The sequence below is a fragment of the Drosophila innubila genome, chromosome X (genome assembly GCF_004354385.1).
Source record: "Drosophila innubila isolate TH190305 chromosome X, UK_Dinn_1.0, whole genome shotgun sequence".
Taxonomy (NCBI): domain Eukaryota; kingdom Metazoa; phylum Arthropoda; class Insecta; order Diptera; family Drosophilidae; genus Drosophila; species Drosophila innubila.
The window spans coordinates 31,525,310-31,542,798 of NC_047626.1; the positions used below are offsets into that span (position 1 = coordinate 31,525,310).

The window sequence follows — 17,489 nt, forward strand, 5'->3', positions numbered from 1 at the left end:
ATGAGACCCTTGAGACGCCATTACATCCACAAAAACTAACTGATTGGTGTGCTCTACGTGCTGGTGGCCGCGGCAGCCACATGCCGGAAATCATATTTAAACATTATTGGCATAAAATTATCCTTTCAATAAAGCCAAATTGATGGACATTAAAACGATTTTCTTGTGTTTTATTTCAATTCGAAGTTCTATACCTCTAAAAAAACACCCTTTGCATATGTACTTTTTATTTGTAGCATTCAAAATTTTAACAATCTTCATCTGGGCATTTACAGGACGGCAAATTTGCACGATTTTATATTGAAGCAGGCGTGTGTGTACACGACGCCTGCTTAAAGAAAATATCTGAAATTAAAAAAAACATTGCCTTGTTTTTATTTTTTCTCTACTAGCACTACTTTTGGTTCTGTCGCTTTGAGTTTTCCAATATATTAAAAAACTGCAACAAATTTGAAAAATCTAAACTAAGAAGTAAAATCGATTAATTTTAGACTAAGATAGAATTATGAAACTTTTTTTAAGTTTTCATATTGAAATTTATGTAAGTGTTAATTAATATGAAATATTTTTGTCAATGTATTTATATTGTTCGACTCATTATTATGTATATGTTTTTGAAAGATAAAAAACAAATGAATCTCTCTTTACTTTTATGTTTTGGGTCCAGGGTGACCATTCTCTGGAAATGTCCATCTGCCAAATTTGGGGTCTCTAGCTCTTATAGTTGCAGACCTTGACGCATTCATACAGGCCGACAGTCATACAGACGGAAATAGCTAATATATTCCCGTTTCATAGTATACTAATTATATGTACATTGTAGTGGGTCAGTTTTTGTCGAGACAAAGCGGTTATGAAATTCGTAATTTACGATGAATTCTAAGAAGAGTTGTCCAAGAAACCATGGGTCTAAAATCAATATCGAGCTTTCACTTTTTAAAGAGAAGTTATTCGTGTTTTTCATATCTGTTATGTGGAGCTCACTTAAAAAAAAAAATCCCAAATAGAGGCCGATTCATGATGAATCTAGAGATAAGAATTAGTTGGCGGTCTTAACTATTTTTTTAAAGTTGAATTTAAAACACTTATCAAGTTCCTTAGAAGATTCAATAAAAAACTTAATTTTGCTAAAATTTTAAAATTCAATTGAAAAGAGACCGCCAATTTATTCCTATTTCTAAACTCATCAGAAATCGCCCTCTATTTGGGTTTTCAATTTATTTTTTTGTTTAGGAGGTAGGCCACCGCTAACAGACAATAACCAATATATGAAATACGTAAAACTTCTCAGGAAAAAGTGGAAGATCGATATTGATTTTACCCCCATGGTTTCTTGGGTAGTTCTTCTTAGAATTCATCGTAGATTACGCTTTTCGTAGCCGCTTGTGCATTATTTTTACTCCATACAATTTGACCCAATCTAATGTACATACTTATATACCTTGCAAATTAATATAATATTTGCAAAACCAAATCAGAACTCAACTTTCAAAAAGTTTCGGTATAATATCGCAAGAAAATAATCCACAAACTAAGATAAAAATTTAATTTAATAGTTTACATTTAAAAGTAAAATTAAATTAACTTCATTTACGGCAATGGTATGAATGTTGTTAATTTTTAGTGCGTTTGTTTATTTTTTTAGTTGCGGTGTTTAGTTGGTTGTGTGTGTTTTTATTTATGAATACATAATTATGGCAGTTGTTATAAATATTGAGATAATTTGACTTTTGTAAAAAGAAAAAAAAAATCAATTTAAGTTTACTAAAAACAGAAATTTAACAATTGTCGCTAAAACTAAAAGTGGGTGCATCTGTGCATATGTTGTGCCTATGTTTCTTTGCATCTCTCGTTGGGGACTAACTATCAGAATTTCCTGTTTAACCAAAAATAAAAATAAAATATAAAAAAAAGTGGTCTGTAATAAACTATTTTTGTGGTGGTGTATGTGTAAGTGTCTAATTCTATGCTTAGGATTAGGCCTGTGTGGTTTTCCTTTAGTTGATGAAATAATCCAATAGATAAATTTGTTGATCTGTTGCGGTTTAAACTGAAAGAATAAATAAGAGCATTGAGGTTATTTATTTTTGTTAATTTTTTAATAGTTATTAGAGACCTGCATAACCATCCCAGCAGAACTGGATCTCAAAGAAATATTGAGGAAAAGTTGAGGAACATTCCCTGGTCATTGAGGAAACATCGATCCGTTTGTACGAAAATGATTGAGGAATTTAACTTGATAACTCTGTCTAAAAATCCCCAGGCACTAAACTAAAAAAATTATTATTTCAAACGTATTGTTTTTCATTTTGAGATTTTTTTGGTTTTTTTAAATTGTTTTTTTAAATACTTTTTTTTACTTTGTTTTTTTTTTTTTCTTTTTATATTGTATTAAATTTTTGTTTTATTTATGGCTGTTCTAGTGGTGTTCGAACCGGGGCCGGCCTCCGAACTGAAAAGTTCTGCTTGTCTGCCACACTCGGCGACTCTAACCTTTGAGCCACGGGAGTTGAAATTTCTTGTTTAACAACAAGGTACCAATAGGTTCCAATTTTATGTTTCGAAAAAGCAGCGGCCAGTTGACGCCGGCAGAATTATTACAACACTAACAATGAAACGTCAAAAAAATGACAACAACATCAAGTAAACGTAAGGAAAAATCAAGAACAGGGAATTTCAGTTCTACTGGGATATTTCTAAATATGTAATACATATACGAACACAACAGTTGCAGAAGATTTTATGCTTTTGTAGAGCGATTATAATTTCCACATAATTTTAGAAACAATAATGGTTTTTAAGAATTTCTCAAGGAATTTCGTTGAAGAAACGATGGGCAATCTTTGAGGACTTAACTGCGAAAATCGAGTAGGAATCCCTAACTAATATGACTAAACAAACGTTAGGGATTCCCTGAGGAATTTTCGGCAAAGTTACAATACATGGAAGCTTCCTCATTCCTCAAGAGTAGAAACTCACATTACAGAGAATTCCTTGACGATTCCACAAATTTTTCTTGAGATTTTAAGCTAAACTTTATTGATCGATAGAGACACAAATGCAATATTCAGTCACGATTCGCTCAAAATGCGTACAACTAAACAAGTAGTTTCAGGGTGGATGTTACATTAAAGCAGATCACTATTAGTTATTCAGATACTTACGCTGATCGAAGGTGCTCGGGTTGATATAACTGATTAGATCCTGATCGGACATTGTGGTCAGTTCCTGCGGTATAGGTGGCTGCACAGCAACGGCAGCGGCAGCAGCTACGGCTCCAACGGCTGCTGGCACTATGCTGCCAGCGGTACTGGGTGCGGATGCCTGTTGAGTCATTACAGCTCCATTGGTGGTAACGGCAGCGGTAGCCACAGACTTTTGCAAAGCATTTTCAGAGGCGAGTGCTACAATTAGAGATTCTTGTGGTGCGGGCGGCACAACATTTGGCAAATGGACAGTGGACAGCGATGGAAAGACACCGGCGGCGGCAACAGCAACAGCTGCAGCCTCTGCAGCCACCGTTTCGGGTGTCGTCGAGTGGTTTAACAGCAGATTGACAAGTGGATCACCGCCACTTGTTGCTGGATTAGCGACTGTCTGCTGTTGTTGTTGCTGGTGTTGCTGGTGTTGCTGTTGATGATAATGATGCTGTTCCTGCTCTTGTGTGGTTATGAAATCAGCAGCAGCCTTAATAATCATGTTGCTGACCGCCGTGGAGGTGGCAGTAGCGGCTACCTCCGGCTGCATGACAGCTGGTGTCGGTGGAAGGGTATCACCGACATCTACCTCAACGCCAACACCAGCAGCAGCATTTGGTGGACTCATCATAATGTTGCTTAGAGCCAGTGCCGCAACAGCGGCATCCTGCTGTGTGGGCTCCGCCTGCATTGCAATATCGTTCAGTATGGAATTGGCCATTGTGACCTGATGTGGTGCTAATATGTTTGGCACCACTGCAGTGGCGGCACCATTCGCCGAACAGAGTATCGTCGATGGCGAGACTGCCGGGTTCATGATGATGTCAGTAGACAGAGCACCGTTGGCATTCGCCACAGCAGTCGCAGTTGGTACCGCTGCCAACTGTTGCATTGGCAGGCCAGCACCCAATGCTGCTGCCGGCTCTGAATTTAGTATAATATCTTGCGATAGGGGCGAGCTATTCGGTGAAGTTTCGCTACCAGAAAGTGAACTGCTTGAGTTGTTACTGCTCAATGAAAGGCTTCGCTTTAGGACATTCGTCGTGGCCGTGGCTCCAGACGTGTGCTGGTGTTGGTGTTGGTGCTGGTGCTGGTGCTGGTGTTGGTGCTGGTGTTGGTGCTGATGTTGATGTGCATGCGTGAGCACGCCCACCTTTTGTTGCAGAATATCCGTGAGAGCATGATCAATGGCAGCAGAGGTAGTAAAAAGTGCCGGCTCACTGGTACCGTTGCTATTGACCACAGACGTTGATTTGGTCAAGTCATCAATGAACTTGTGAACATTGGCGGCCGACTGTTGCTGTTGTTGTTGCTGCTGCTGCTGCTGCTGCGGTGCCTGATGCTGCTGTTGCTGATGCTGCTGCACCACATGCTTTACAATCTCGTTCGTTACGGCCAGCTCAACGGCAACGGCCACCGCAGCGGGATCCAGATCAACTGCAGCTGCCGTTGCGGGAACTGGAAAGCCAGGCAGACTGTTGGACTGATCAAACATGATGGTGTCTGGATGCAGACTGGTTTTTCTCGCATAGTGGGCATGATATTGCAGCGTATTGGGACTGCACGGATTAAGTGCTTCCGGCGAGTGGAGCGCATCAGCGGTCAACGGACTGTGCGAGCTGTTCTCGTCGAGAAGTTCACTCTTTAACGCCGCCTCGGCATTTAGATGCACCATCTGCTGGTCCGTAATCATTGGCGTACCCCCTGACAACGATGAACGTCGGAGTCCCATCGGTATTTGCGTCGTAATCGGTGGCGGCATCATACCTGAATCAATCTCATGCTTTGTCTCCACAACGGTTGCTCCAGCGGCTGCGGCGCCATTGGTGACACTGTTGGTCCAGGCAGAATTGCTAGTGGCAGCAGTGCTTGTGTCCATGAAACTGCCAGCATCTACAAGTACAAGAGATGCATATTTAATACACAGGTTGTAGAAATTGCGCGGTAGGTTGGTTGTGGTGAGGGGTCAATTGGTCGAGGTCGAGTCAACTAAAAAAAAGCTTGAACAAAATCAAATAAAATAATAAAAATAATTGTATATTAAAGAAAATGTAATAAAATCAGCGCAAAGGGATAAAGGGGGCAGTATTACAACTGAGTAATGTGCTTACTTTTAAGGAGTGGAAATTAACACAAAGATAACAGAGATAAAGAGAGAGACAGAAAGAGAGAGAGAGAGAGAAGAGAGAGAGAGATACAGAGATAGAAAGAAAGAGAGTGAGACAAACAGAGTAGAGCTGGGAAATTTCGATTCTTTTGCTAACCGATTCAGTTCGATTTTATCAATATTAGACGATTAAGAATTGATTTATGTACTTTTAAAATCTTTTTTAATTAATAATTTATGTTTAACTCAATAAATTCATAACCTCGCATCCAAAATGTGACACAACTAGGGATATGAAAGCATCGATGCTTTACTTCATTTGTGTAATCAACCATCGATTATTTTATCTTTTAAGTATACATTTCACAGTTCGAGTTTAAACAAACAGATCTTTCAAAATTTTTGTTAATGATCACAAAATAAATAGAATCGATTTGAAATCGAATCGAGTCCCAGCACTTAGACAGAGAAAGAAACATAGACAGAGAAGAAGTTGGAAAAAAATAGTCAACTAAATCGTGGTGTGTGCAATAGAAAGAGCAAATGTTTGCATTTCCTATTGCTTATGTAGCTAAAACTTAGTGCTAATCCTTAAAATAAAACATTGCTCTCTATTACAACACATCCACGCTATACAGATTGTATATTTGGTGGGTCTTGTCGTGAGTGTCTTGGCTTGGCTCTTGGGTATGTTTTTATGGGTAACTTTTGCTTGGGTTAAGTCTTATGGCAAATAGAGCCTAAACCTTAAAGTCTTATTAATAAGAGATTGTATGTATATATGTATGCTTATATGATAGTATTCAATTGCTCTTCAGTTGTTTTTGAAAATTGCTTTGATCAAATTCAAATTCGCATTCACAAATACATAAGCATTCTATAAAGAAATAAAAGTTGATATTAACACACAGCAATCTCACAAACTGGCAACCTACAATCGGGAAAAAAAAGGGAACATTCTTGCCAACCTATTCAAATAAGCAGCCGATTTTTGTGATCCAATCCAAATGCAATGTTTAGTATAAAATTCACATTCAAAAATGTGCAACGAACCTTTAGATCTTTTCTTAAGCAAAGAAGTTACAAGTTGCAATGCAAAATAAATGTATTTATGCAACACTAGCTTTCATATATCTCAAACATCTCAAGAATTGCTCTCATTCCAAAGATCATAGTCAATCCTAAAAGCTCACAGTCACGATCCCAGTCAAAAGCTCACTCAAAATCCATTCATATCAAAGCAATTTCATAAACACCTTAACGCTATTTAAAATATATTTTTATGAATAAAATATTTAGATGCGTTTTTATGCACTTATCTTAAATCTAGTTAAGGGCTTTTCTTGTTTTATGTATATGTATTATGAGTATGTAAGTCTAAATGGGTGATTTATGTGTGTAAAGGGTTGTTGGAATAGGAGGTGGATATAGCTCGTGGTTGAATGATTAGTACGAAAACGGTAAACAATAGTTTTTAGTGCAAATTTATCTTCTTATCATTTAATAGTAAAATAAAATCAAACAAGTGTTGTCCAAAAATAGAAAATGAAACACTTTTTCCTATCACTTGTAAAAGGATGAAATACTCTACTGCCTACTTTTGACTACACTGCATTAGACCCAAACACCAACATTATAGATCACTTTACCAAATGAGTTAAGGATCAGTTCAACTGGACCACCACCTGCAAGTTCGTAATTGAAGATTCTCTAAGCATAATACTGACGTTATGACCTTCGAGCTAACCCTGAACTTTCTCCCGCTTTATGTGAGTCCCATCACTACCTCTTAGAGAAATTATTGGGCGCCAGATTCCAGCTGGCCATAAATTTACTTTAATTATACATACATAATTGAACGTAGAGACTATGAATGTTATGGGCCACATCTATTTTAATGAAGGTCGAATTTGTCGTTTTGGGGGTAAGATGAATTCATGTGGACTAATAAATTATGAAAATGGCCATCACAAATGTCTTGATGAATGTCAATAGCCCCATTTATTCCACTCGTTAAATAAGCGTCAGATTAACAAATGAAAATTTAAAAATAAATTAGAATCAGTTATGAAGGTTAATTCAAGATTGGTGCTGAGATAAGCTGAATTATTTGCTGTTGAAGGTGTTTAACTTGTGGTGGATGGCTAGCAATATCCAGTGTGAGCTTGACTGTACTCTTTCCTACTAGTATGGTGTTATCCTATTTTGTCGAAATGGATTAATCTTATCTCATTGAGCAGATTAAAGAATGAAATAAATAATTTGGTTACTACTAAATATATATTGCCAAAGTTATGGATAAACGTTAAAGCACGACAGGACTAAATGAAACATTTTGCCATCTTGAAATGTGTGGGTTTAATATATTATACTTATATATGAATAACGATTATAATCTGTTGATTGGGTAGTTTATAATTAGTATGTATATGTACGTTATGGACTAGTATTAATATAACTAATTTTTAGTTTGCAAATATATAATTGTTTTCGAAATGTCAAAAGATAAACACAAGAGGATAGCATCAAATATTTTGCATTTCTGAAATGAAGCAAGATACCGAAAAACGGACTTTGACATGACGTTAATGCGTGTGTATTATATACTTATATATGAATTACGAGTATTATGTGTTATATATTTAGTGTGTTTATGTAGATCTTAGACTAATATTAATATATGAATGTAGCTAAGTTTTTTTTTTTTTTAATATATAAATATGTTTGAAATGTCAAACGAGGTCAGTAATTTAATACTTTTTCTCAGTTTTGTTCAGTATTTTGTTTTTCTTTTTATAACCAGTACCCTAAGTGGTGCAGTAGAAGCGGCGTGAGGTTCCATGTTGGGTCTCTCGAGTGGTTGCCGATGAGAAGCTGAGTTGATTTCGCTGGTGCGCAGGTTTGAAGGATTCCGAGTCGTTTTCCTAGACGCAATGCTGAAGATCATCTGCATCTGCTCCCTGCAGTTTTCCTGAACATCAAGTAAAGGTCTGGGGTGTTTTTTTTTTGTTTTTTTTTTTGTATGACGGTTTCGACCCTTGTAGATATTCTTGTGTGCATAGTTTTGTATATAATTATTGTTTATATTTCCTTTTCATTGCTTTCCATTTCAGATTTGTCGCTTTTATCGTTATTGATGCCTTACACTTGGCTTATTTGAATAATTTGATTTGGTTTGACTTGCGATTTGTATCTTGATTTTGTAATTGGGAAATATATGTTCTTGACTAGATTTTGCATTATTTAGCACTCAAAATGGTTACATATTTGACTATATAGTATATTGAGCACCTAAATTGCTAAGAGAAGGGGGAGGAAGAATAAAGTAAAAATATATATATGTATATTTTTTTTTTTATTGTAATTAGTGTTGCGAAATATTGCTGCTGGGTGCCCTGAACAAGAATTATAATGACTGCCTTTATTATCTTAATCCTCATCATATTCTTCTTTTTTTCTTCATCTTCTGCATCTGCTGTTGCTGCTGATTGGCTGCGTTTTTGTTATCGGGTTTCGGTTATCGATTATCTGATGTTTCGTCGTTTGCTGCGGGCGATGGCTTCGTGTGGTGAAAGAAAAACGTGATCAAGACAACTTTGCATGCTGTGATAAAAAATAACACTCAATTTCACACTCACTCTTTTTCACACACACACACACACACACACTCTGACTCACAGAAGTACATGCACAGACAAATGCTTTGATATTCAACCGCTGTAGTAAGACCCCAAAATGTAAAGAATATTTCAACATATGTAAGCATAGTTCAATGAAGACATATCTAACAACGCATGGTTCTCAACTCAAAAAGAACCGTTCTTAATTTTGATATGAAAGTAAGGAATTATTTTTGGCTTCTAAGGGATTCCCACAAACACAAACAAAAGCCTAGAAAATTATTTCACACATTCACACTGCACAGTTGTCTCGATCAGTTTTCCTCGATGCTTTGTTAAGTTGTATCAATAAAAAGTTTAAGAGAGTACAGTCAGTTTTTCGAATTGGAAACTCTCTCTGTTTTTGTAAGTTGGAAGGAAGATTTTGAAGCGTCACAGGGTTTTGTAGCGTCGCCCTTTATTCATTGATGATTTATTGTTATTATAATTATATTTCTTGTAAATTTTTTGTTGTGATTTTCCTGTGAAAACATATTGCCCTAACAATTTTTTATATTATACCTTAATTAATTTAAATGTTTTTTTTTTGTTCATTTATAATTTAATATTTTTTTTAGTTTAAGACGCAACTTGGCATACTTAACTATTACATGATCGATTTTGTTATACTAGTTTCATGCGTTATTCTGGGTCATTTGCTGATATATGGCTGTTTTTTTTTTTTTGAATTGATAGAAGAGGCAGACAAATGTTTAAATAACAATATCTAAATGATTTTAATGTCGAATTTAGATTCTTGTTAATTGCAAAGCCAACCCAGATGTATCCAATATTCGGAATGATGCTGTGATGATGATATTATATAAAAAATGATTATTCATCAACCCTTAAAGAGTTTTTAGCAATAGAGTGTTGATAAAATGAAGTAATTTTTTTAAATTATTGTTATGAAAGTAGCGTAGTAAAAAATGCTCCACTGACAGATTCCGGTGGGTAGGGAAAAGTTTTTCAGGAGTATTTCTACTATTTTAAGATTTTTTTTAAATTTTTTTAAATTTTTTTTTGCATAGTAGAATTTTTTGGTCCACATCGAAACCGTGTTTTCACACTTGTGCTCACTAATACGCCCATAGTTTAGTTAAGTGTCCACCAATTTTCATTTTCTTACCGGTTTTGGAAAGAAGAAACTTTGGTCTTTACTTAACTTAATAGGTTTTAAAACCCTTATTTGAGTATTTGCTATGAAATTTTTTTTTTGTTTTTTTTTTTTTATCTTTTTGACTTTGGTGATGTTTTTGAACACTATTTTGTTAGAAATCTCCTAACCTTGCTTTATTATTTAAAAAGAACACATTTTCACGAGTAAAATATGTATCAACAGCCGGGTCAATTTAGCCCAGTCCGTCTGTCCGTCCGTCCGTCTGTTTCAACGCGGTCCACTATATCATTTAGCTGCTTTAGTACAAAAAAGTTTCTTGTTTTTTGAGATATCCTAACCAAACTGATAGAAATTGCATTTAAGTTGGTCCTATATATCCCGACCGAAGTTGTTGCAAATCGGTCTACTATATCATATAGCTTCCATAGGACAGATCGGGCGAAAATCAAGTTTTAGTATGAAAATATTTTTGATTTATGACCAAACTGATGGAAATTGCATTTAAGTTTGTGTTATACATCCTGATCAAATTTGGTTCAGATCGGTTTCCAATATCATATTGCTGTCATGGGAACAATGGTCGAAACCCCACTTTTAGTACAGAGTACCTGGGCACAGGATATCTTACTGTCGAGCGTGCTCGAAGGGGGTAGGCGGACGAAGCGTGCAGGGGGATGAGCCCCCTTGTTTTAAACTGATTATAATCGGTTTCTCTATTCGTGCTAAGTGAGCAGCAGTAATTTGTTATTTTGTTGATTTTATTTTTGCCAACAGAGCGCTTTTCCTTAGTAGCGATTTCTTGGTGAAACCGTTCACCTTGTTCGTCGCTGAACTGGTCCAGATTAACTGGGAAGAAATTTAAATAGGAATGCAAAAAATGGATTTTTATATACATGCTGCGGTACATGTCACTGTACGCCCCTAAAAAATAGTTTACAACTGTAACATAGTCGGTTCTCCTGTTATTTCCAACATAATTATCACATAGAGCAATATAACATATCCAAGAGTGTTTTTCAAATATGTTTAATTTGGACTTGAAATTTGTATTTTTCATAAGCTTTCGGATCTGTCATCCTTTAAAAATACGAAAACGTGGCGAAAAAAACTAAAAACGATCAAATACTGTCAGCAAATTGATGGATTTTTCCTAAAAGGAATAAAAAAGAATAACTCAGTTAAATATTATTCGATTTTAATTAACTATGTTGCAGAAGACGAAAAATTAAATGTTTTTTTTAAACTGCATACCAAAAGTAATTAGTTTTATACCAATATTCATATATTTTTACACTTAGCTCCCTCAATTTATCCAAGTTTGTAGTGTAATACACCGTTGGAAAGGTGTTACTTTTTTTCTACCCAACGAAGTATTAAAGTATATTGTAGGATGCATAGTTTAAGACATATTATTGCTTCACTCTATCAACCAGGTAAAAACGTTTTTTTTTACCGTAATTTAAAATTTCGATGTGCAAAAAAAAATCTAGTATGCCACAATGTTACACTTAACTATATCTACAACCTACGCTATGTCCGCATCCAGAAATTTTTTGACTGTAGCACCGTGTAGTTTTTATTAATGTTCAATAGAAGCTTAAATGTATCGGAATTTAATAAAAATTTGCAATCTGCCTCCAGAAAACAAGAAAGTGTGAAGTATGAAAGGTTATAAAATCAACTTTCCCCCAGAATAACGCATTAAATGTTCAGATATGCTAAATTGTTGTAATTAAAATTATAGTTCAATTGTTTGTTTTTTTTTTTTAATTGCCTATACTAGGACGTATCTAATTAGCTAACCAATAAACTCGATTATTGCAAGTCACGTTAAAAAAGTGAAAATATTTTATTTGGCTTTGCGTTTTGGGATTGGTTTTATTGATTTTAAGCTAACTGTGGTTATGAACTGAGGCTTGTTCATCCCGAGTACGTACATACATACATCTGTGTTCATGCTCGATTATGCATGTACGAGTATGTATGGATGTATTATTGTATGAACTAACGATAGTGCGTTTAACTGGCGTTGCCTGCCTGCGACTACCTGTCGGATTAGTGTTGATTTGTATTTTGTTTCGAGTTCTGTGTTATGCTTAATGTGTGTGTGCATTGCTGTTTTTGTTGTGTATGATCATGTTTGATTCGCGCTTGAAACGGTTATGGTTCATGATGCCTGCGGGGGCTGTGTTTTATTTAGAAATAGTCAACAAATAAATACCTTGGCTGTGCATTGTGCTACTTAACGTGCTAGCCGCCGCTAGCGTCGTATAGCTGCCCTTGGGTGTGTAGGTGAAGGTGTGTGGCTCGCTTTTCTTGCCGCTCGAGATGATTGACACCTGAACGGAGACTGGCTTCAACAGATTCTGATGCAGATACGGAGGCACTGTGCAGATCAAATGCGTCTAGTCAAACCAAAAAAAAAAGTAAATGTTTATATAATTTTGAAGTTCATTGACTTAAGTAAATTCATTGGAGTGCATCGGTTTGTATGGGCCCAAAAAAATGGACAAATTTTAACCTAAATTCGTAATCTACGGTCAATTCTAAGACGTTTTTACCAAGAAACCATAGTTCTAATATTAATTCCAAGTCTCCGCTTTTTGAGTTGCAATTGATATATAAATTTTTTTATTTTTAGCATACATTATTGGCATATCTTTAGTGTTCTTAGTCTGATCCTGACAAGATTGGTATTAAAACTCTTGTTGGGAACAGGACTTTCAAAATCAAAAACCAATTGTTTTCAAAACATTATTTTCGGCCGTAGATTACAAATTTAAGTTAAAATTTTTTTTTGTGAAAATTGCACCTTAATTTTCAAGTTCCTTTTATACCTGGTGCAAATACTCCTTATCAGGCAGAACGCTTTGTTCCCAAAGCGCAGATGTTCCACCGATTAGCTGCTGCCGAACGGCTATTTCCATTGTGGGATCATCGGCATTTACACAGTCGTAGGTCTCCTGGAACACAACATGCGTGTCCTTTAAGAAATTTTTACCAATAATGAACAACTCCAAGCCACCATCCACGGGACAGGAATTAAGTGACTTTTTGCATATCTCTGGAACGCCAGGTGGCTGAGCTGTCAGTTAGAAAAAAAAAACCGAGATTAGAATGGAAATGCTACAAATTTCGAAACAAATGGCTATAACTAACAGTAACAGATAAACTACATGTGATACCAAACATACTTTATCCAATACATATGGAGCCCCATTTGACGAACCCCCAGTTTAAATATTTTTCTATTTTGACCCATTTAAAAAAAAACTTTTCAAAAGTTAGTACTCGTATTTACCTATAATATTTTTTTACCCGTTACTTACAAAATAAGTAAAAGGGTATATTGTGTTCGTTGGAAAGTATGTAACAGGGAGAAGGAGGCATCTCCGACCCTATAAATTATATATATTCTTGTTCAACACCAACAGCTGAGTCGATATGTCCGTCTGTGTGAGCGCCTATATCGCAGAGACTATAAGAGATAGAACTACCAAATTTGGCACACTGACTCAAATGCGTTGGAGCAGGTCAAATTTTATTTAAAATTTCCGCCACGCCCCTTTCCGCAAATTGGGAAAAAACACCACACCCACAGTTTTTAAGATAGTACGTTATTTGTGGTAATTAACTTCATCTATTATTATTATTAGTATCTATTATCACTGAATGGAGAATTAATGTTTTTAAATCAATACAAGTAACTTTTTTAAAGTACTTTTATATATATTGAAATAAGTAACATATATCCTAAGGTCGAAGTCTTGACTAAAGCCTTCCGACTAGTTTTTAGAGTTATGGTTTGAGGCTAGAACGAAACCTATACGATTCGGATTTAGCGCATCAAATACATGAGAAAGGGTCGTCTGATCCCGCAACCCCAACACTTTTTTTCTATGGCTGTGAAATTCTTCAAGAATTTCGATTGTTTTTTTAAACATAATAAAAAATATTAGAATATATTATATTGTTTATGTATAAATAAAGAAGAAATTTAATCATATAACGGAACTTCGCGTATTTTATGCTAATTGTAATTCTGTAACAAAATTTTTAAATAACTCCAGTATCAAAGTCCCTGACCGCAAGAAATTTCGAGTAGAGCGTTGTTGTAATTAATTCAGAGTACTTAATTGTTTTCCATTTTCCTATGCCTTTCAAGAAAGCCCTGACCTTACTAATACTAATACTGATAATAATTCTAACACTTATTGATTGGGGCTTTCATCACATTTTGAGTACACCGAGATTTAAACATTAATAAAATTAATTTCTTTTTATTCTTTCACTTTTAAATTTAAATTTATATACTTAAATTGTTAAATCAAAACATATTTTCATTTTAAAATTACTATTGGTCAACTGCTCTTAGTTAAAGTTAAATAAATATAAATATTTAATAAGTTATAAATAAGAGTTTCGATTGGAATGCTCTCTAATTGATGGATACTTACTGCAAATTATGGGGTTAGAGCAGACCTGCAACGACTCAGTGGTACCATCATCGCGTGTAATCTGAGTGCGAAATACCATGCGACAACGAGTCGACTTTTTCTTGTTCTTTTGCGCCAAGTGCTCCGGAAAACGATGTTCCACATCGACATTGCGTTCCTGTTCGATATTTTCAACCGTGATTGAATGGAACTGGATTAAGAATTTCATTGCTTACCTTCAGTATACCAACGCAATCGCAAGTAATGGTCATGTCTGTCTCTGGCTTAAAGTCGATCTCAATGACCATGGTACCATCGACCTTCTTCTCATTGCACTGCGTCGAGTTCTTGCCAGCAACCTTGCAGGCCTGATAGAACATGTGCGGCGCTACGCGTCCAATGTCTGTTCCAATGAACACCTGTAGCACTGCCGATTTATCGTAGCCAGTTATCCGGACAATGGGAAACCCGTTGCCACTGCGATCTTTAACGGCACCACGGCTGCCCTCGGTCTGGTATCGAGCTCGATGCTGTTGCTCTGGTTGTGAAACAATCTCCAGTTGTATTTGACCATCATTAGATCTGGCAATGCTGTTCAATGGCGTTGTTGGTTGCCTCTTATTTGCCACACGTGCCACAGTGCGCGTCCCAATAAATCTGAGGGGAAAATTGGAAAATTCAAAGAAGCGCAATAAATAATAATTAATAAGCTGTATATACTCGCAGTTCAAATTATCTATGGAAAAGCTGAACAACTGTGAGGCCAGTTCAAATGTTCAAAATGTTGCCGCTTTTGTATTTATTTGTCTAAGGATCGTATAAAATGGCAAGGGTGTACTTTGAACTTTTCTTAGACTTTGGCACAGATGTTGCATCCTACAGAAAAATGTTTGTAGTAGTCCACATATGTATGTATGTAAGAGAATGCTTTGTATATGTGTGCGGGTTTAGCATATGTGTTTAAATGATTTATGATCAAGAATTTAGTGCTACATGTGCTGCCCAGGATGAATTAACTTGGATACGCACAACACAAATGAGTCAAAATGATATATGACTATGCAACACACACATGCACAAAGCACAGACACACGCACATGGATACGGTTTTCCACAACAATGTATTTATTTATGTGCAATTTGAATTTGGAATAAAAACAAAATGCCAAATCGTTTGTTTTTTGCTTTTTTTTCTGATATTCTTCTTTTGTATTTCTGTTGTTGTCTATTTAAAAGCAATGAAAATAAGCAACAAAAATAGAAAAAATAAATGAAATATGTATACAAAACTGATTCAAAGAAAATTGCCGAAAAATCAACGCTGCACTTTGCAGTTATTGCTTTGTTTATACAATAATTTCGAATTAAATTTTAACTTTTTGCTTTACTTATAGTATAATAAAAATTCAAACAAAGAACCGACCAATTTTGTAATTAATGTATTTCATTTTTAAGAATTTAGAAATTTAACTTTTTAGATTGATTCATTCAATGTGCGAGAGATATGAAGTTAAGTTTTGAAAAACATTTTTATTGTTTATTTTAGATATCATTTTAGTTGTGGTAAATGTTATTTCTTTTTAATTAAATTGTTTTTTTTTCCATAGTTTTTTTAAATATATTTTTCTTTTAAGAATTTGGGAGTTTAAATTTTTAATTGATTAATTCAAGGTAGGAGGTATTTTAAGATATTTTGTAAAAGTTCTGAAACAACTTTTATCAATTTACTCACTTAATTTTGAATATTCTTTTAATTGGGGGCTTTTAATTGTAGTATTTGTAATTTTTTAATTAAATTGTTAAAAAAAGACATTAAAAATATTTAATGAATATTATGTTGTTGTAACAACGAAGACCTCTTGAAGTTTTCGACTAGATTTTTTATATTTTCGTTTTTTTGTTCCTTTTGCGATTTTGTTTGTTTGTTTTTTGTTGTTGTTGTAGTTTTTTCTGCCGTAGAACTTGTGGTTCTAATAGTACCTGTAAATAAAACTCCGCTTACTTTGGTACGCTGTTGTTGTTGCTGCCGTTGCCGTTAGCGCTAATGCTTTTGTTGTTGTTAATGGAAAGTGTTTCAACTGAGATAATGCGTGTTGTACTGCCGTTGTTAGTGTCTTGGCTGCTGGCTTCTTGTCGGTCAGCTGTAACAGTGGCAATCTTTCTAATAAACTCGTCCTCGCTGCAGGCATCATCATTGCTGAGCTCCACTTGGTTGCATTCCAGTTTCTTTCGCTTCAGATGCTTTCCACCACGACTACCACCCGCCGGTTCTGCACCGCTCTCCTGCTGCAACTGCAATAGTAATCCAGGATAATGAAATTGCTGCGGCTGGTGCTGATGCTGCTGCTGTTGGAAAAGATGCTGTTGCTTTTGCTGTTGTAAGGCAAAGGCATTCGGGGTAGCCACCTCTGCACCCTTGTGGCTCATTGCTACACTAAAAATGCCGCCAAAGAGCTCGGAACCAATTGTTGTAGTTGTCGCACTGTCTGTTCCAAAGCCCGTATCTTCGTCACTACCAGTTGCTGTTGCCATCTCCTTTACGTATGCTGATGATGCTGGTGCGTCCGATTCAATGTCATCCAGATAGTTGAGCATTTTCTTTGCATGACGAGATCTACATACATATACACACATACATTGGTATGCTTCTTTAGTTCTTGATTTAAAAACAATTTATGCAAGTACTCTAAAGTGTAAACAATATGATTTTATTTTGTAGAAATTACTTGCGTTTTTGTCCATAAATTACAATTGACAGGAATATGTCGAAAAATAAAGTTAGTTATTTTGTTATTAAAATCAAATTGTGTACATATGTACATTAGAGTGAATTTGATTTTTTTCGAAAACGCTGTATCATCAATGGATGATACGATATAAAAGAAATATGTATGTGTAAACAAAAATAAATATAGTAAAATTGTGAAATACAAGTACCTATCAAAAAATAAAGGGGATGATCTAAGTATG

The 17,489-nt window shown here is 35.4% G+C and overlaps 1 protein-coding gene across 5 annotated transcripts in view; it reads right to left on the reverse strand.

The window, feature by feature from the left end:
• Positions 1 to 1,931: 1,931 nt before the first annotated feature.
• LOC117793411 (nuclear factor of activated T-cells 5) overlaps positions 1,932 to 17,489 on the reverse strand; it is an 82,004-nt gene continuing 66,446 nt past the window's right edge. For 2 of the 5 annotated variants that reach the window (XM_034633733.1, XM_034633724.1), the window contains exons 4-10: positions 16,522 to 17,133; positions 14,756 to 15,176; positions 14,541 to 14,697; positions 12,921 to 13,168; positions 12,305 to 12,488; positions 3,165 to 5,090; positions 1,932 to 2,050 (exon numbers count right to left, since the gene is read on the reverse strand). In XM_034633733.1, coding sequence (XP_034489624.1) covers positions 2,046 to 2,050; positions 3,165 to 5,090; positions 12,305 to 12,488; positions 12,921 to 13,168; positions 14,541 to 14,697; positions 14,756 to 15,176; positions 16,522 to 17,133 — 3,553 coding nt within the window. In that variant the 3' untranslated portion in view covers positions 1,932 to 2,045. Of the gene's footprint in view, positions 2,051 to 3,164; positions 5,091 to 7,999; positions 8,604 to 12,304; positions 12,489 to 12,920; positions 13,169 to 14,540; positions 14,698 to 14,755; positions 15,177 to 16,521; positions 17,134 to 17,489 lie in introns of those variants that run through there. The other 3 variants (XM_034633746.1, XM_034633739.1, XM_034633754.1) reach the window with 2 other exon arrangements.